The 20,237-nt window shown below is 50.2% G+C and overlaps 2 protein-coding genes across 11 annotated transcripts in view; one reads left to right on the top strand and one right to left on the bottom strand.

The window, feature by feature from the left end:
• zhx3a (zinc fingers and homeoboxes 3a) overlaps positions 1-20,237 on the bottom strand; it is a 54,931-nt gene that overhangs the window by 1,695 nt on the left and 32,999 nt on the right. For 5 of the 10 annotated variants that reach the window (XM_076047845.1, XM_076047849.1, XM_076047847.1 and 2 more), the window contains one exon: positions 55-2,954. In XM_076047845.1, the coding sequence (XP_075903960.1) occupies positions 55-2,750 (2,696 nt within the window). In that variant the 5' untranslated portion in view covers positions 2,751-2,954. Of the gene's footprint in view, positions 1-54; positions 2,955-5,653; positions 5,875-7,287; positions 7,374-12,167; positions 12,632-20,237 lie in introns of those variants that run through there. The other 5 variants (XM_076047850.1, XM_076047848.1, XM_076047851.1 and 2 more) reach the window with 5 other exon arrangements.
• On the top strand, positions 15,126-19,181 carry fam83d (family with sequence similarity 83 member D). Its single transcript, XM_076047855.1, has 4 exons — positions 15,126-15,736; positions 17,169-17,336; positions 17,494-17,618; positions 17,742-19,181. Exons 1-4 carry the CDS (start codon positions 15,263-15,265, stop codon positions 18,472-18,474), a joined length of 1,500 nt encoding a protein of 499 aa, XP_075903970.1. The 5' UTR covers positions 15,126-15,262; the 3' UTR covers positions 18,475-19,181.

Genomic DNA, 20,237 nt, shown 5'->3' on the forward strand with positions numbered 1-20,237 from the left:
GGTACTTCAAATACAGTCTTGAAGAGTTTTATCGGAGAGTTTAAGTCAGCATACCTGGCCTGACTGGCATCTGCCTGCTGCTCCATGAGAGACTGGGTGGCCCCTGGCTGCTGCTGGTCCTCGGCCCTCTCAGTGGTCCAGTGGTCCGGTAGGACCCCCTGTTGCGCCAAATCTTCAGCGTGGCCCCGCTCGGCACCCCGCCCGGAACCGATCAGGCCCAGCAGCGGTGAGTATGAATCCTGCCACACAAGCCGCTGTCCTGAGTTCAGTGCTGCCTCTCCGTCGAGGTGCTTGCTCAGGCTCTGCTCAATCAGTTTCTTTTTGGTCGCGGCGAGGTCCTTTGGCGACTTGTGTTCGGTGCCGCCAGCTCCCTGGGCTTCCTCTAAGTCGACCGACGGTCGCAGGTAGGTCTCCAGCCACTTCAGCTGCCCGTTCTTCTGGCTGTAGCGACTGTCGCTGAACCAGCGCACCACCTCTGACTTGGGGAGGCCTGTCTTGACGCTCAGGTCCTCGTACTGCTGACTGCTGGGCCAGTGGGTGCTGGAGAACACCTGCCGGAGGACGTTCAACTGCTGGGGGGTCTTGTTACCCCAAGGCGGTGGGAACAACGGCAGAGCAGCGGACACTTCGGTTATCTCGGGCTTCTTCTCCTGATGGCCGCCATCGCAGTTGCCGTCGTTCTCGCTCATCTTCATTCTCTTGAAGCTGAGCTTCATGGGGTTCACTTTCATGTCGGAGCAGCCTCGATTCTTGGTGAGTGGGTCATCGTCCTTGATGAGTTGCTGCAGGATCGACATGCCTGCCTTGGAAAAATCCTTGCCTCCTCTCCCCTCGTCTAGGATGGACGAAGTGCCTTTAGGGGCGACAGTGGTGCTGGTGCTTTCAGTGGGAGATTTGCTGGCGTGGTTGACGTTGGGGGTACTGTCCCCGCAGGCAGGGCCCGGGTATTCGCTGTTAATACTGCTGTTGATGGCTTTGTGGATGTTGTTGTGTTCAGCGACGGAAACGGAGGGGCGGGCCGGCTCCTGGGGGCTGATGAAGCCGCTGTTGTGATTGGTGCAGGTGACGATGGATTTGCTGGTACTGTCAATGTTGACTTGGTTCTGCGCTGCGGTGGAACCGTCCGGTCCGACTGGGGGGCCGTTGCTGTTGACGTTTGCTTTCCCGTTGGCGACGCAGTGCTCCTCATTATTGCTAATGTTGGCAGAGCAAGTGGCAACGCCGTTGGCCGGGCTGCTGTTGTGCACCATTTTCCGGACGACAGCGTCACATCCGTTATTACTGTTGGAATAGTTGCTGCTGCTACTGCAACTACTGCTGCTACTGCTGCTTCGACTGACGATGCTGGTGCTACTGACACAACCGCTGCTCCCAGCCGCGTCTAGGCTGAGACCGTTACTCTTGTCTGGCTCCGCTGCAGCAGGTTGGGTGTTCCTGGTCAGTACCTTTGCTGTTCTGACTATGGACTGAAACTCAGGGGGAACAATTGGAGTCGAATACGAGAGCCGGGTGACATGTGGGTTGGTTGACAGGTTTGCCTGCGTGGCGATCACCCCGGGAGGCCTGGTTTTCAGACTGCCGTAAGGAACTTTAGCCATTGGAAAGTTTGGTCCTTTTGAGCCTGGATGGGCGGCAACAGTGTGGTGGGTTACAAAGTGATTGACACGCTGTTGTGCGGCAGGTTGTTTTTTAGGCGCTCCTCCCTGGAACACAGTATTGAACATCTTCCTCCGGGCCTCCTCGATCTCTTCCGGAGACCAACTGATGCCCTGCTTTAGCCTTTGGGCAGTAAACCACAGTTTTATCTGCTCTTCGGGGAAGTCTGAGACCACCGTCAGGTAGCAGAGTTCGGCTTTGGTCGGGTAGGGGAACTTGCCAAAGGATGTCTTGAGAAAGCTGCTGGTGTCCATGGCGGCATCGTAGGTGGGGATACTGCTGAGTGGGATCATCACCTTTGGAAGGTCTTTATTGGAATCAGTGGATGAGGGAGAGTAAAGGGAGGGAGTGTGCTGGTGAAAGACTTGGGTGGACAGTGTCGACGAATTCACATGGGCGACAGAGGTCCTCGGCATAGCTGGGGCAGCAGAAACACTGAGAGCCCCGTTTAGGAGTTCAGGCACATTATTCAGCATGCTGGGGTCTACATCCATTCCAGTGTCTATCTTCCGTACCTCGACGGTGTGTGAAACAACAATCTTCTTGTGCTCACCCTTGGCTTTCATCATCTTTGCAATTGGTGTTTTGGTGAGGGAGATTCCAGATTCTCTGTAGTCTTCTCGATTTTCCGTGAAGAGGCTCTGCTCCACTGTTGTTACTCCGTCCCTCTTGTTGACAGTCAGGGAGGCGGTGACCAACCCTTCCATTATCTTAGGGTGGGTGTTAGCATTATGCAGCGCCAGGGCCTCGAAGCGTACAACTGACACCCCGCAGTCCAGGCAGTAAAAGGTGGGCTGGGCCCTGAAGTCTAAGTGGCGGTTGTGCATGTGATCCAAAAAGTAGTTTAGGTCTCTGGACTCAAAACGGCACTTTGGACAGCTGTACGTACCTCCTTTCTGCGTCTCAGAGCCGGTGTCGGCTTTTGAAGAGCTGTGACAGAAATGGCTGGACTCTTCTCCTGAGATGCTGAGTATGCTGTCCTCTGGGATTGTCGGCAGGAGCTCCGGCAGAGAGCCCAGTATGATTTCCTCACGCGCGTGTTTGGATTTGGAGGGTATCATGCAGGGTATGTTGGACTTCCTCTTGCTCGCCATTGTGCAGCCTGGTGTAGATGTGACAGTAAGCGATTGCTGAACCGGTGTGATGAAAACAGAGGGTGGGTGGAGAGTGGAGAGGGTCTTGTGGAGTTTAGTGTCATGGACCAGCCACTTTGCTATTACAGTGTTGCTTCATGCCCTCTTCCACCGAAGGACTCCTGACTCCTGTCACATGGACAAGTTTAGCAGCTCCCAAGGAACCTGTGAGGGAGGAGTACAACAAAGGAGAGGCACATGAGTCTCCTGACCCGTGTGTAGGACTGAGTGCTATCTACATGTGAGAAAGCAATAAAAGCAGATAGATACAAATGTATTTTCAGCGTGACATATACCCATAGTTGCTTTATCACCTCAATAAAATGTGATTGGAGTGGTAGAATGAGTCACCTACATGTTTTATGATGTTTTTTGCTTTTGTTTTTCATAATTGCTTTCTTGGTTAGGACAGTTTAAATCGTCTTTGTACGAGTGGAGACGTCAGGATGAAAATGCAAAACTACACGAGGATCCATGTTCTGGGCGGTGATTAAATACGGGTGGTGTGTATGATAATATAAATCCTCATTAACAGCAAATGATGAATTGTTTTTGTGATTACACTTGTACATGAATATATGTATATTTCAAAGTCTTGACAATCACCTGGTATTAGATTGCTATAATGAAACCGCATTATAATACCTGAACATCTTTAAAATTAAAAACATATGACATGATAATAATTAGATGCAGTGACAGTGAAAAGAGCCTGACACTTGGATTTTTTTTTTTTTTTATCAGTGTAAAGCTAAAAAATATATTTTTTTGTATTTTTGGAACACTGAAAGAGATAACATAAAACACCAGAAATATTATTTTAATCATATGCTGTACAATTCTTCTAATATAAATTTATATGTGGCATAAAATGTGAAAAGACATTCTGGTTCTTGACCATTAATTATTTTCACCACGTTTTAAAATTATAATTCACTATTGTAGGTCTTGGAAAAAACGAATATCCAGGATTTTATTGCTTCCTTTTGTGTTTTACTTATCCAGACCCCACACACACACACACACACACACACACACACACACACACACACACACACACACACACAGACCCGGGCGGGCTGCTGTCAATCAAGCAGGCCATGCGCTGCTCTACTTAATTTCTTTGATTTACAGACTTCTGCCCAGCTGTCGTCTTTTATGAGTTTGGGGGGGAAGAAAAGAGCATTAGGAAACAGGAGACAGCTAAAAATGAATTTCTAATCTCTGGGATATTTGTTGTTTGCTCTACTGTTACCATAGGGTTGGCTCTGCTAATTAGTGGTGGCATGTGTCCACGGAATTATTTTTAGCAAGGCTTCATGGTTTTCACAAAACATGCTATAAAAATGCTGATGGGCTGGAAGCGGCGGCGCTACAGCTGAAGTGATTATCATATAAATGCGATGCGCTTTGTTTGAATCAGTGTTAAGAATCCTGATGATAGCACAAGGCTCCCCGCTGAAGAGAGTTAATATCAGGAAATAAATCTCGTCCACGCGCTGCACTGGGAATTTTCCCTCTGTCGTGTGGGATGCTCTTCACCACTCCCAAATAATCGAGTCGGTATCTAATATCCAACCTTGCCAGCTGTTCCACTTGGTCTGTAGCCTTGGCGAATATGCAAAAATATGCACATTGCGTATTTGTCGGGAGAAAATATTTGTCAAAACCCGCCTTGTTTGTGTAGGTATTACCCTTTTAAAATATGAAAATTTATCCTGGCAGAATGGGAAGATTTTCTAGTTTAGGATATTGAAACGTGTCACATGCTCCAGGTCGGTTTGTCCTGTTCCTCTCCGGTTTAATATCGCACAGCAGACACAAGGAGGTGAAATTAGCTCGCGGGTGAGAGTGAGCACCTTCACTCTGAGGTGAGAGCAGGTGACTGGAGGAGCGTCAAGTGAGTCAGCCAACAACAGCGGCGTTATGGAATAGGAAGAAGAAAAAAAAAAAAAGCAAAGAAAAAAAATTCTCCTGGGGTTTTGAAAAGGTTACAACAAGCACATCCGAAGCTATTTTACCCGCTTCAGGCTCAGCCCATCTCATCCCGTCTTCAACCGGACTCGCACACTTTCATACAAGGAAATATATTGGGCAGCGGCTGCACTGAGCCGCGAGCAAACCACGTCCACACTGCTTCCCTTCACACAAAATAAGCAGCAGTGCAGATGGAAGCGGCCCGCCTGCGTTGGCCATCTTTTTATTTTCTCACAAAAGGCCGGTGCACGCTTTGTCAATTTAGACATATGGGAAATCGTATGGCTGTTCTAACGCAGGAGAGACCAAAATGTGAAAAGCCCCATCAGAAACAGCATCAGAGATGAAACGTCTTCGCCCTGCGTTTGCTCCATGAACTCCTGACTCTCTCTCTCTCTCTCTCTCTCTCTCTCTCTCTCTCTGTCTCTCCCTCTCTCTCACAGCCTCTGCAAACTGCTCGTCTTCCTTTGTGAAACTGAAAAAGCCTCTACGTGACTCTTGGCTTCTTCTTTTAATTTAACACTTTAATTACTTTTTTCAAAAAAAACATTTTTTTGTACTTTCATTCACGAATGATGATATCCACAATTTCCTCAGCAGTTCTCCGCCTCGCCATGTTTGAGCGCGGACATAAAGCACTTTCCCAGACTCTCATCGATGTGCGCCGCGCCGTCTGGACGGTAAATAAAATATGAAGCCGCTCCAGAATTAAAAAAAAAAGAAACCCTCAAACAAGTGGCCCGACGGCAGGCGCCAAGCGCCGACCGAGCTCTCGCACCCGTCCCTTATTAATTTGCACCCGCGGCTCTTCCAGCACGATGCTAAAGTAAAAAAACCCAAAACAAAGCAAAACAAACAACAACGGAAAAAGAAAAAAACTAGGTCACCGGCATCTTATGCGGTAATCCCACTTTGCTGCATGCAGGAGCGGCCATGTGCTGTATGTTTTGCCGCCAGAGAGGTCATAATATGCTGCGGCAGCGGCGGCGGCGCACTCGATTAACCCCCGGTGAGGACACGGCGTTCATTGAATTTGTTCCGCCGAAAGAGGGATTTAGGAGGGAGCCTTAATGCCGCAGATGGATGAAGTCATGCACGCCCCAAACATCTGTGCCAGAGAGAGGGAGAGAGAGAGGGAGAGAGAGGGAAAGAGAGAGGGGGAGAGACGGCGCTATGCTATGGAACCACCATCATTCACAAGACGGCGACAAGATAAAGCAACTTCTGGCTGGCGACTCGTGTGGCTGCGCCTGGAGGGGGGCACCGGCCCACCAGGCAGATGCCGTGCTCTGTCGGAGCGGCGCTCGCCCAGGAAAGAAAAGCAGCCCGGACCGGACCGGGCGAGACCAGGGAGAAAAACAAAGTTGGTAAAGGTTACATAAAGAATCAGGTCAGCTATGGCATGAAAAGAGCTTCTTTATCAGGCAGGCGAGACACAGGACGAGGGCCTGCGGGGGCGGCAGGGGGGAGCTGAATGGTTCCCTCTGAAAGGCCCGGCCTCGTGTTTCATCCGCCAGGTAGACGGCGCGGAAACCCCCCCCGCCCCACACACACACACCCCCCGGTCTCTGGTGCCCAGTGTCCCAGACACCCAGGAAGAGGAACCCTGCTGGACCAGAGGAGGTTTGGCCGACGCTCCGACGGGTCAGTGTCCCAGGCTGAGCCGGGTCAGGTCGAGGCAAACTGGGCCGAGCCGGGTTGAACCGAGCCGAGCCGATCCGGGCCGAGGGTTGCACTCTTTGATGAGCTTAAAAAAAAACGTGACGTGTGGTTTGGGATTCAGCTCGGCAGCTTCCCAGGTTGACTCTGCTCGGTGGCGAGTCGCCCACGCCGACGGCGTCATAACAATATTTACATCTCGTTAAATTTTAATCATATTCGTCGTGCTTTTACACGGCAAACAGCTGAGAGCGGGGCTCCAATTTCAGCTGCGCGTCTCCCCCGCCCCCCCCGCCCCCTCTGCGCCGTCACCTCATAAACCGCTGCAGTAATTACGATACAACAACGGCAAAGAGAGCGCGGCCCATCCGCCGCCGGTAGCGGCTGGCTGGCGGCAGTGGCGGCGGCCGAGGCCGGCCTGCAAATTGGCTCCGGCGCATTAAAATTTAATTCAAAACAGCCCCACCGATGCCGACGCTCCCAGACTGCCGGGTCACCTGCAGTTGACACCAGGCAGCAGGGATCGGTGTTTGTCTGCCGCGACGCCTGTCACATGAATGAGGACGTGAAAGCAGCGGAGGGGGGAGAGGGAGGAGAGAGGGGTTGGGGGGGGGGGGGGGCAGGAGGAGGAGGAAGGACAAAGGAAGACGAAACTCCGGCGTTCGGGGAGTGAAGTGAGAGGATGACTGATGATGATGACAGGCGCCGCCGTCTCCCCGCTGACACCTCGCACGGCGCACGTCTCCAGACACACACGCACGCACGCACGCACGCACGCACGCACGCACACACACACACACACACACACACACACACACACACACACACACACACACACACACACACCACGCAGCCTCCTCACCTCGGCGGCACTTCGCACCTGCACTGCTGTGCCTTCCTCTCTCTTTGAGCAGGAACGAAGCGGCGAGGAGTTTCTCGGCGTGGCAGCTACGGCACGAGCGGAAAAAAGAAAAAAAGAAAAAAAGAAAAAACAAGAAAAAAGAAAACAACGCACAGAAAAAACACACAAACAGAAGAGACGAAATGTCAACGGCAGGACTATAGTTGAGAATTAAGACTCAACGTCTCAGGCGATCGCTGTTTGGGTGACAATTCACTCTGACGGTGATCAGTGGCAAAACAAACAAACCAAATGATGCTGTGTGTGTTAGTTCAGCTAAGGGGAACTCCTGACAAATTTTTAAAAAACACAAAGGGGGTTGGGGGTGGTTGAGCATTTTCTGCCAAATGTCCATTAAATAGATTAACATCACGTGAGTGGATCAGCTGCAGCAGCAGATAGAAGGCAGAGTCCAAAGCCCAGCGAAGAGAGTCTAGAACCCAGAGAAGAGCCCAGAGTCCAGAGTCCAGAGCCCAGAGCCCAGAGCCCAGAGCCCAGAGCCCAGAACCCAGAGCCGGAGCCCAGAGCCGGAGCCCAGAACCCAGAACCCAGAACCCAGAGTCCAGAGCCCAGGACCCAGAACCCAGAGCCTAGGACCCAGAACCCAGAGCCTGGAGAAGAGAGCCGAGAGCAATTACTGTCTGCCATAGGAGGTCAGGAACAATAGCGCCTCGTTTAAAAGGGGAACGTGAGCCTTTTTGTGGCTGTCAGTTGAATTGTGATTGTCCTCTTTCCTTCTGTGTCTGGGTGTCTCCTCATGTGACCTGCGAGGACTAACTTGTTCCTTTTCTCCCCCTCGCTGGTGGTGGCAGCAGCGGCGGCGGCGGTCAGGGTGAAGCAGTTTCAGTTGCGGGGGACAGTTTGGTGGTCTTTGTGCGTAAATGGCACTGTACGCCTGCCAGAATGAATAAGTGTCAGGCTCGGGCGTTACGTGCGCTGAAAAACAATTTGCTATCAGTCATCGGGGTCCTCGGCGAAGGACTGAAGACGGCGCACGAGTTCTGCTGAAGAGTGGCGGCGGCGGCGGCGAGGCTTTCTCTACATGGGCGTGTTTGTGTGTGTGTGTGTGTGAGATACAGGTCCTCCCTCCTTACACACACACACACACACACACACACACACACACACACACACACACACACACACACACACACACACAGTCACGCAAATACCTCACCCCCTTGCCCCCCCGCCTCCACCAACATCCACGACTGCAGCCTGGTCTGCTGGGAGACCGGTCGCTGGTGCCACTCATGTGTTAACATCGCCATGGCAACCCCTCTCTTCCCCTTGCCCACTATGCCACACACAGACAGTGGAGTCACTCGCCCACACCCACCAACCTCGAGACACACACACACACACAGCCTTAGACGTACACACTCAGACCTCACCCCCCCCTCCACGCCTTCACCCACCACCCTAACAAACTTAAAGCGCCACCCACTGGACGTCTCTTTGGGGCAACTTTGGGCGACTGCGACCGCTCGGCTGTCCCTTCCCTTCCGCGGCGACGCGGAATTCCTCCCAGTTCCACCGCCGTGCCGCTGAACCCCCGCTGCGTCGATGATACGTTAATCCGTGTGTCATTTGGTATTTCGTTATTTCAAAATAAAAAAAGAGAAAATCTCTCGCATAGGCATGGCAGAAAACTTCCAGAGTCACACGCCTTGCAGTATCCAAATTGCACAATCGCCCAAATTTCTCTGTTTGTACATTTTCTTCAATTCAGCGCAAAATCGGGAATCGGAAAAACAATTTGCTATCCTTTTTTTTTCATTATGGTTGTCGAAACAGATATTGAATTAAGAAAAACGAGTCATTTCGTTCTTTCTCGTTTTATTTTGAGAAACGAACAAACGAACGATACATAGATTTATGTCCGCTTGTCCCGTTTTGGCCCCAAAAACAAACAAAAACCCTGCTATCTGTTGCCCAGATGAATGACAGACAAACAAGCCGTGGTGTTCACAGGAAGGAGGGAAGACGAAGGAGAAAAAAATCTGAGTCACGCACCCTTTTTTTGCATCACTTTTGATGAATAACTTCTTCAGTTCTGTGGCCAAGACTACAGGCGTTCATTTGGCAACTTCAGAAGGGAGGGGAAGAAAGATGGCGGCGGTGGCGGCGGCGGCGGCAACGGCGGCGCATTGTGCCGTCCGTCCTAAAATGGCTGACATCACAGCCTGGCGAAACACGCCAACTCCTGCTGACCAAACCTTTCTTGCGTGGGACAGAGGAAGTGGCAGGGGCTCTTTTCCCCGCTCGCCCCCTCCGCCAGCCAGCCAGCCAGCCAGCCAGCCAGCCAGCCAGCCAGCCAGCCGACCGGCCGGCGTTTCTTTGGTTGAAACTGTGCAAACACACTGTTTCACTGAGGCTTTTGAGCCGCCGCCGGCTGCAACACCAATGAGTCTGGCGACAAAAAGCAACACACGAATGGTGGGGATGAAAGGGCCAAATAAGAAGTGAACCTGTACAGAACGTCGCTCTTTTCCACCGGCGGGGGGTGCGGGGTTGATGTGTGGGGCGAAGGGGGGGTGGGAGGGGGCGACTGAGAGTCTGCATTGTGGTTCGCAGAATTTATGGAGGATCTCGAGGCGCGCCGCGGTCCTGAATGCTTGTTTGTATAAAAATGGCTGCGGAATAGATCTGGTTGGCATTAAATGTCTGACGCTCCTCTCTGAACTCCGGGAATGTTATACACTCCATGTCGGCTAAATCTTGCAAATCACCACCATATGATCTTTCTTGACGTACCCTGGCTGGCGATTGGCTTTTTCGGCTGGGAGGCGGAGCGGGGCGGAGTGAAGCGGGTGGGCGGGTGATGAGGGGTGGTGGGGGGGGCACGGAGGAGCACGCACAAACAACATCCAGGATGACGGCTGTTGCAAAACAGCCTGCGGAAAATGATTACAAGTACGGCTTTCCAGGTACACGGTGGGGGAGGGGGTGGGGTGGCGGGCGTGCACGGGTGCCACTCGGCTCGGCTCGGCTCGGCTCGGCACGGCTCGAGCGGAGGGGAGGAGTGGGCAGCCGTGGCCCGCTGCATTGTGTCTATGTATACAAACACTTTGCCGAGGCCATAACGAAAAACTGCGAGCTGTGCCTAATTGCAGGGAGTGACGGATGAAAGGCAATATGCCTGGCCTCATTAGAGCAGTTCCGAGAAGGGAGATGGAAGAGCGTTCCCAGGGATCCACAAAGGGAATTGACATTCCCCCAGTGTGAGCGTCCTGCTGGAGTGAAAACCTCCACACACACTCGACTCGCCGGGGCCAAAGCTGAGCCCCGGCCTCAGCCGCCTGATCCGCGCAGCCAGAGCTCATTTACCTTTGTTTGGCTGATCGTCGCACAAGCCTGGAGACAAAAATAAATAAATAAATAATGGTAAAAAAAAAAAAAATAATAATTTATTAACCAACAGAGCTGAGGAACGTGTGCCGGAGCCACGCCGTCGCAAAACCAGCCGGTCCAACAGAGGGAAAAACCCTCGCTGCCAGACGTGTCGTGCACAGCCGTTTCCATGACCTACATTATATATAACAAGCTTACACGGTTAAATAATTAAAACACATTCCAAAAAATTTCCAGTGAATCACCGCCTGTTTATCTGGCGGCTCGGAGCGGCGTGGCGCTTGCCTCGCTGTTGTGAGCCCACACAAGATCCAACGGAGGCAACATTAGTCAGCACAGAGGTCCAAAGTCAGTCAGAGGCAGTCACATGGCATCGGGAAGATAGGTCAGTGTTTATGTGGTGGCGGTGTCAGCGATCACACAACAACTGTGCGATTTTGTCACTTTTAATACAAAAGCCTTACTGATAGCGTGAGAGACAAATGAAAAAATGAAAAAATAAAATGTGTGCGGGCGTTAGAAAAATGAGCAGCCCTCCTGAACGTACTGTATATGCTCCAAAGTGTGTGTGTGTGTGTGTGTGTAGGAGAGAGAAGGGCAGCAGCAGCAGCACATGTTGGCAGGGAGAAGAGAAGGAAATGAAAGAGTCCTGTGCACAGACACACAGGCCTGCCTACCTTTCTGCTCAGAGAAGAAGAAGAAGAAGAAGAAGAAGAAGAAGAAGAAGAAGAAGAGCTGCGTGAGCAAAGAGACTCAATGATCGATCGATCAGCGTGAGTGAAAACTGACACTCGGCGTGCAGTTTGGAACGTCCTCCTCTATCAGCCGCCGACGTCTGCTGCTGCTACGGCACAGTTTTTAAAGCCAAATTAAAAAACAAAAACAAGAAGATACAGGGAAGGAGATTCAGAAACAAAAGAAAAAGTGTGTCACAAACTGCGGAGCGCTACAAAGTCGCAGCAGGAGGAACGGCAACAGCAGCGGCGGCGGCGCGTTGCGTGTCCGCGAAATAAGCACATACGCCACATCTTATAGCGCGAGGAGGAGGCGCGCGGAGCCCCGGCGGGGCTCCCGTCCGCACAACTGTGACAAACTGCCCGCGTGAAGCCGCGTGGCTCCATCCGGCAGCCCGCGAGGCACCGAGCTGCCAAAACGACCCCCGCGATCCGCCCGCGACTCTTTAATATTCTCCCAAAAAAAAAAAAAAAAAAAAACCCCAACAACCCTCCACCCCCTCCTCCACGTACTGTCGCCATTTTATACATAGGCGACTTGATATAAACTGCCGTGACTACGCGGCACCAGCCGAGAGGGAGAGACAGAGTGGGAGAAAAATTCCAATATTCAAGTGCGAAGCACAATTTCGGTAAACAACTTGAGGAGGTCGCCAATAACATGAACCCCAGCAGCGTCTTTTCCCCCCTTCTCTTCTTTCTCTCTCTCTTTTTTTTTTTTTTGAAACACGGAGCAGGCAGACGTGTCCTTACCTCAAGAGTCGGCGGCGGCGGCGGTGGAAAAATGGAATCCGACATTAATGTATAAAAATGAATAAATGTTAATATTGGCTCCGGTCGCTGCGGGTTTTCGGGGGAGAAGAGGAGGAGGAGGAGGAGGTGGAGGTGGAGGCAAGCCGGCGATGGGAGCTCTCCTCAAGTGAACCCTCTGAACTGGCGTGAACCCGTCATTACATTAGCGCTCCGCCACAGCCACACTGTATGGAAGGAGACGGCAAAACAACTATGGTCGGCGGCGCAGGACGAGGCAGCTGCAACTCACACACTCACACAAAAAGGAAAAAAATATATAGCGAGTGTATTTCCTATGAACACGTGATTCGGAGCGTCATCCAAAAAAAAAAAAAAGAAATTAAAAAAAAAAAATCCAAAAGCCCTTTCATCTGAAATTTGGGAGAGGGGCGGGGATCAGATGGGGATGTGTGCGTGCCCAGCGTGCATGCGAGTGTGTCTGCGTGTGAGTGTGTCTGCGTGTGTGTGTGTGTGTGTATGTAAAGAGGGGAGGGTGGGAAGGGGGCGTTAACGCCGAGCGTGCACGCAGCCCCAGTGCACATTTGGGTATGTCGTTATAGGACCGAGGCGGAGTGTTGCAGCTCTGACAGATTCGGTTATACAGCTGCAATGGCGCCGCCGAGCAGATGGATGCTATTGTGTAAATTTGGGATTAAAAGCGGAGGTTCAGTGAGCCGCAGTTTCACTCAGCCTAAAGGTTCCCTCCTGTAATGAGGCCACGTGTTTTATTTTAATTCCCCCCCCCCCCCCCATCCCCTCCTTTCTCCTCCTTCCTCCTCCTCCTCTTCTTCTATTTTAATTGAAACAAACCCCTTTGATTGTCCGCTATGAATATTAATCGTTGAGGGAATTGTCATTTTAAAGCGCCGGCCTATTAGCCTGCCGCCTCAAAATAGACTTATTTTTTCTTTTTCTTTAAAAAAAACAACCAAACAAACTCACTCACTGATGCAGATGCACAGCAAGTGTGGCCCAGTTGTTCGTGTACGTTCAGCAAGTTGACAGTTTTGTCTTCTGGTCAAATCACAGATGTGAGCCTGGTTGAGTAGAACAGTGGTCCATATGGCCAAGACCCTTGTCACCTTGTTCACCTGTGCGTAAACGCGCACAGAGATGAACGCAAGTGCCGAATGGGATGAAGAACGCAGCAGTGGAAGGATTTAGGAAGAATATAATACGACGACAGTCACGGCTTGACAAGCATAATATTGTAGTTCACAGAGCAGCTCTTTAACCACAGTTATTACTGGATGTCTCATGCATGTTAATGTGTTCACTGCATAAATTAAATATACTGGATTTTCCTGTTTTGTGTGCACACATATTTTTTTTTCTTTTGCTGCTGCTGCCTGGACTGTAGCCGGAAATAAATACAACATCCTCATTGTCTCTTATAAAGTATGAACATACTACAAGCGCATCCAGTAACAGGGATTTACTTTTCCCTCCCACTTTGTCCTCACTGGGTTCAGACGTTGCCTGTAGCTGTGGCTATATACAGTCAGGGAAACAAAGATTATCTATCAGAAAGATGAATCACTAGACGGGAACTCAGCCCCCTGGCTCTGGGCTGACAGAGAGGGAGATGTGTTTGAGATTTAGTGCAAGGACTGGCAGAAATAGGGCAAATATATAAAAACAACCATATACTTGGTGCACATGTACTGGGTTATATGATGGCACAACAGCGTCATTATGTGGGGATGAAGCCGAGCGATTGTGCCGCCGCTGCTAGCATTAGCTCCTTTATTTAAGCCCACTGTTTTTGTGGTCCCGCAGGCCCTTTCACCACAATAATTTGATGCTGAATACAGATAAATACAACCCCATGTGGTCCTTTGGAGTACAAAAAACATGCTGTTGTCCTTTGTCGGGCGCCTCTACTGAATGTATTTTAAACGTGATTGAATTTCCCAGAGAGCTGGCTGTTTTGGTTTCAGTGCAAATGTTTTTGAGGCCAATTCAGTATAAAGCAAGTGAAACTCTGCTGTGAAATATGCTTCACCGAATGCTCTTTATCTTCAGTGTTCCTCCACTTCGCATGACCCACAAATAGGCCTGACACATGGACTCATTGTGTCAAAGCACACCATGTCTACTCTTAAATAAAATACAATAAAATGGCTCAGAAGATAATACACTCCCAGAGAAGCATTCTACCTCTACACACAGAGAGGTACAATGCTAATTATTCAACGATTTTTTTTTTTTTGTGTCAAATGCTTAAAAAACAAAAATGAAAATGAAGTTGAAGGAAGAATAATTCATTTTTTAAAATGCAAAATTATTTGTTATTGCTATTATATTTTTTCTAGAAGAACTCTGGGGTCTGTAGTCGTTTTAACTTCTCATTAAAAACGTCACACAGCTTTTCATACTGTCTAATTTCAGTCCACACTTATGGATTAAAATTTATAATGAAAAACAAAAATACATTAATTTTTCGTGAGCCACTAACAACACTGTCCTCATGACATGCCTGTATTTTTATTTTTATTTTTATTTTTTTGTGTGTGTGTGCGTGTGTGCGTGTGTGTGTGTGTGTGTGTGTGTGTGTGTGTGTGTGTGTGTGTGTGTGTGTGTTTTAATTGTTTGCTGCCGTCATGCATTTCAGGCCTGGGCAAGATTATTTCGCGCCATTAATAACAAGACTTTTCCGCCATGGCTCACACAACCTCGCCACAGACACCGTGACACAGCCCGACTACCGTGGCCTGAAGCAACCCCGGAGCAGGAAACGGCATCAGAGTGAGAGCTCCCGGCTCGCTCTCTCTCGGCGGATCAGGGCAGAGCCAAGGGGGAGGAACCGCACGCTTGTTTGCCTCCGAATGAGCCAATGAGGGCCGCTTTACATCAGGCTGACAATGTAATCCACCCAACCAATGGACACCTTTCTGGTTCGACCACTTCCCGGCAACCAATGGGGGGCCGGGAGGGACAGGAGTGAAGGGACGGTCGAAATACGAATTTGTCTTTCTGGTGCTGTAGGTCAAAAGTTACCTACGAACGGTAAACAAGTCAGTTGGTGAGACAGGTGGACGCAGCGTCCAGAGAACATGGATCTGTCGCAGCTTCTGGAGGACTCGCCCCTGAGGTTGTCCGCGAAACAAGGCGGCAACAGCGAACTGTACAACGAGAGGCACCGGCTGGCCCTGGAGGAGCTGCTGTCAGGTGGCCCCGACAATTTCTTGGACTTCCTACGGAGGGAGAGCCTCCCAAACTTTCTGTCGCAGGACGAGATCCAGTGGATCCGGAGCTCCGCCGTCCAGCCACGCTGCGTGTCCCGCCTCGGGGAGGACGAGCAGGGGCCGGACCAGTCGCTGCGTAGCTCGGCGGACTGCTCCTCGGTCACCTACTTCCCCGAGGTGTCCGACCTGGAGCCGCCGCTGCTGGAGATGGGCTGGCCCGCATTCACCGCCGGTTCGTACCGGGGAGCCACACGGGCCGTGGCTCACTTCCAACCCAGCTACGGGGAGTGCATCTACGGCTGCAAGGAGGCGGCCAGGCGCATGATAAACGGGGCCAAAGAGGTAGGCACGGACAAAGTCTAAAAAACACAACGCACACTGATTCATTTGCCAACCACGATGTCATAAATAATTTATAATGCTCGGCTCTTTTTATTAGTGTTTATTTTTTATTTGGTGCATCTATCTCCCTGAAAATACTGTCCATAATTGCATTTTCAAGGCCTGAAGGTTTCATTGTTGCCATGACAGCAACGGCCTGTGTTGTCGTTTTAAGAATATAATTTTGGCTGTTTGTCAAAATCAAACTGATATTAAATCAAATAGTTGCCTGCCAAAAAAAAAATTAAAAAAATGTGTGTGTTTGTGTAGCCACTTATTAAAATTTCTTGAGAATGTCTTTTTTTTTGTATCGCCCTTAAAATAAATGCCAGATTGTCCCTGTGGAATTTCCTTGATCTGGGTCTGGCAATTCAGAAGTTGAGGCTTTTTGAAATCACGATCAGAAAGGAAAGTAGTGACCAAAATGATGAAAAGGAGCAGCATGAATATTCATGAGAGAGCTGTCAGTCCGGCCCCTGCTTTGTGAGAGGAAAACGCTGCTGCGGTGTAAAGGCAAAGTGAGAGTGTGCAGCTCCAGCAGCGGCTCCAGCAGCAGCTCCAGCACCTCGAGCAGGGCCTGCGTGCCAGATGTGCCACGACTTGCTCTTCCCCTTTTCATCAAAGTTTACATTCTATCTCCCTCTTTCATTAGAGAGCTTGAAACACTGCATTGAGCCTGTGATTTACAACGACAGTGCGCCGGTGTTTATGCACCCGCCCTGATCTGTGTTTAACTGATGCATTGTTGAGCGGCTCACTTGGCGCAGCTCAGCGCCGCCGACTCTCAACAACACTGTCGTGGCATGTTCATTTTACAGGAACAGCCCAGAGTCTGCGCCTCCAGATTTTAGCACTTTTTTTTTTTTACCCCCTCCAAATTAATGATAATAATAATAAAAAAATAAATAAAAAATCGCCCACCCGCCATCATCCAAATTGCATTTTTGGAGCTCCAGACTGAGCTTGCATGCGGGCGGCATCAGTTGGAGACAATAAATCGGGGATGTGCACACACATCCGAGTCTAATTCCCAACGCACAGCCCTAACCACAGCATGGGAAATTCCATTCCTACTTGTGAAAGAGAGATCTTGGTGTGCTCCTAAGCTCCAGAAAATGGAGGCTGGCCCTACAGCGCACCTACTTGTCTCCTTTGTAAAAGTAACTTGTTTGCTGACCAAGCGTCGCCGCCGATTGCCATGGCAACAGACCACGGTCAAAAGAAAGCTCATCGGCGCGCAAATCTCTGTGTCTGACAGAGATTTGCGGCCCCGTTTGAATGAGACCTTGCGTTTGGTGACAATAATAATAATAAAAAAAACACGGTGGTGTGCAGCAGAGCGGGCTGCAGCCGAGACACTCTATTATATTGCGTCTGTAATTTTCCATTGCAGGTGATTGCCATAGTTACCGACTCCCTGACAGACCTGGATATCTTTAAGGACCTTCAGGAGGCGTGCACGCTCCGCGGCGTCCCCGTCTACATCCTGCTGGACCAGTCCAGCGTCACAGCTTTCCTCCAGATGTGCAAAAGCGTCGGCGCTCACCTGGATGAGCTTCAGGTATGCGTTTTGGCTCGGTGTTGCCAGGGCGTGTCAACAACAACATCGGGTGGCACCGAGCAAAAGAAAAGAAAATCTTTCCTTGTGAGATTTTGGTTTGGGTTGGGCCACCTGCAGCCTCTGATTCATTCACTCCTTTTTGAAAAAATTCAAACAGAAAATGAGAGTGCGAACGATAACCGGCACCACGTACTACATGAGGTCCGGAGGGAGGGTCACCGGGGAGGTTCACGAGAGGTTCATGCTGATCGATGGGATCAAAGTGGCCACGGGATCCTACAGGTAACGTTACAGAGGAGCCACAAAGCTCGTTTTGCCGCTGACTGATGGGAGAAAAATGCTGCAAACAGTCGGGTGTTTGCCGCTCACTTTCTATTTGATCAATTCAGTCGCAACTGTGCGCAGGTTCAACTGGACTGACGGCAAGATCAACAGCAGCAACCTGGTGGAGCTCTCGGGGCAGATCACGGAGAAGTTTGACGAGGAGTTCCGTGTCCTCTACGCCCAGTCGCTGCCCCTAACCCTGCACCACAGCGGCATCCACGACCACCTGAAACACCTGCTGGCCTCGTCTCCGCGGAAAGCCGGAGGGAGGCCTGCAGAGTTGGCGTGTCTGACCAGCACCCCCGCACGGATGCCTCGCACCGCCACCCTGAGTCCTGGCCGCTGCAAACTTGAAGCGACGTCCAACCACTGCACCGCTGGAGGAAGCTGGGAGGTGGAGGAGGAGGCGCTCCTAGCTGGGAGCACCTCTCACCACCTCCTGCCATTGCAGCTGCTGCGGGAGGAGCCCCGCAACCCCTCTTCCTGCCATGCGTCCACTCAGACCAGCGGCTCCATGACGGGCGATGACGTTCAGCCGCTGCCAGCCTCATCATCATCTGCACCCCTGAGGCAGATCCCACCCACCAAGGGTGCCTTGAACGACCTGTACGACGAGATGAGCGTGGACCGCCAGCGCCTTTTCTCCAGCATCCGCAGCAAGCTGGAGCACACCGTGGCCGGACTGTCTGTGAAGCGAGAGGTGGTCGACATCGGCGATCTGGCCGAGGGGCTGCGAGTGCTCAGCTGGCAGAGGGCACATGAGCCCAACCCCCGGCTGCACATTGACTGCGGGGGCGGAGTCAGGGGCACCTAACCAAGATCCAGATGTGCAGGGTGGTTTTCAGTTTGGGGGTATGTGGTGGTGGTGGTGGTGGTGGTGGGGGGAGTGAGGGGTGAAGGGCCTGTTTTGGTTGGTTGGGGATGAGCTGTGGTAAGACATGACAATCCTTTGTTTCAAGTCGTTTGGGTTTTAACCCCAGAAATTCCTGATTTTTTTCCTGGGTGTTTTCGCAGTCCTGCTGTACCAATTGTTGTTCTTTTTTGGAACTTTTTCATAGACACTAAAGCACATTTATAACTTGCAGACATCATTTCAACCGCAAATGTCTTATTTTTTTATTCTCAACAAGACATTTTTATCATTTCTTTTTTTGTTTTTGTTTTTTCATACCACATGGGTTTAATGAAAATCATTTTCCGACAATGTGCAATATCGGCAGCAGAACGAGTGTTGCTGTGCCAAACTGCCACTGTGCCTCTTTTTTGCTTTTCGTTTGTCTGCCGTGCAACATTCCAGAGAGCTGCTGGCTCGCTCGGTGCTCTGCGTCCACGACGCACCAGGAAGCATGGCGCTCCAAAGAGACTTGACAAACGGGACGGCGCACCCGTGAGCTCGTGAGCTGCAACTCCTTCACGTGATTGGTTTGGAGGCAACATCTGTGGAACCGGCACTGCTGCCAGCCATGGATCCAGGACGGATTTTGGAGAATGAAAGTCTCTGATTAAAAGCATTTCTTGGAATGGGGAAACTCACTGAAGTCTTTCTTTACACACAGGTGGCATTTTATTACAGGCAGTCCTGGAGAGATGTGTTTTATGAGAGAATTTTATTTTCAGGCGGCTAAATGGCTTTTTTTTTTTCTCCTTTTTTTTTTTAAAGGTAATTTTAGTCATTAATCAAGCGGAGCGAGGATGCGTGTAAGAAATAATGTGCACAGTGGCTCGCACAAACACGCACACTTCTCTGTTTTTATTGGGCTTTTTAAGTGTGCCAGGCAGGGGTGAGGAGCTCCAGTGGGTTAGTCGCCGGCTCATAATGCCTTGTTATGAATTTCGTTATTCACTGTCAGCTCTTTGTAACATGTTCACCGAGGAGATGACGCACTACCAGCTCACAGAGGTTGCTGTTCCGTCCAGTGGCATCAGTGCAGGATAATCAGATCATAATTCAGCAGCTGGATTACACATCATCAACTTTCAGCTTTAGCCCATTACTAAAGAAGTGAAGTTCCTCTTATTATTTTTCTACGTCGTAACATACTCAACGAAATCAGCAATCAGCCGACGCAACTATTTTTTTCCCTATTTTAAAATGTCACCAAAAAAAAAACACATTACGATTGTAATGACAAATTTATATAAGAACATACAAGAAGAGGACGATGGAGAAATATGATAGAATGTGCAAAATGAAATGAATGGTTGTTTAACAACCTGGAGTCGTGCAAACAGTCTTTCATGTCCAGTCCAGTTCGTCACTCAAGTATTATGTTGACCCACTTTCAGTCTTGTTTCATCAGGACTTCAGTCGAGCAAGCTCACATGATAAACTATTATTTCACTTATCCAAAAAAATCTCTTTAGATCTCCAGAAAAAAAACACGCTGAGCCCTCTGTTTACAGCTTCCTGCTAAAACCAATGCCTCACCATACTTGGAAGGAGTCAAAAAAGCTCACCGCAGAGGGCAGAGCCAAAAATCTGGGGGAACGATGCTGTCAGTTTACTTTGGGATTCATTGCTACCTTTAGTGACATCACAAAGGGGCTAATTTCCAGAACTGAGCGTTTCACCACGCC

The sequence above is a fragment of the Nelusetta ayraudi genome, unplaced genomic scaffold (assembly GCF_046127955.1).
Source record: "Nelusetta ayraudi isolate G7.1 ecotype Tasmania unplaced genomic scaffold, CSIRO-AGI_Nayr_v1 ptg000096l, whole genome shotgun sequence".
Taxonomy (NCBI): Eukaryota; Metazoa; Chordata; class Actinopteri; order Tetraodontiformes; family Monacanthidae; genus Nelusetta; species Nelusetta ayraudi.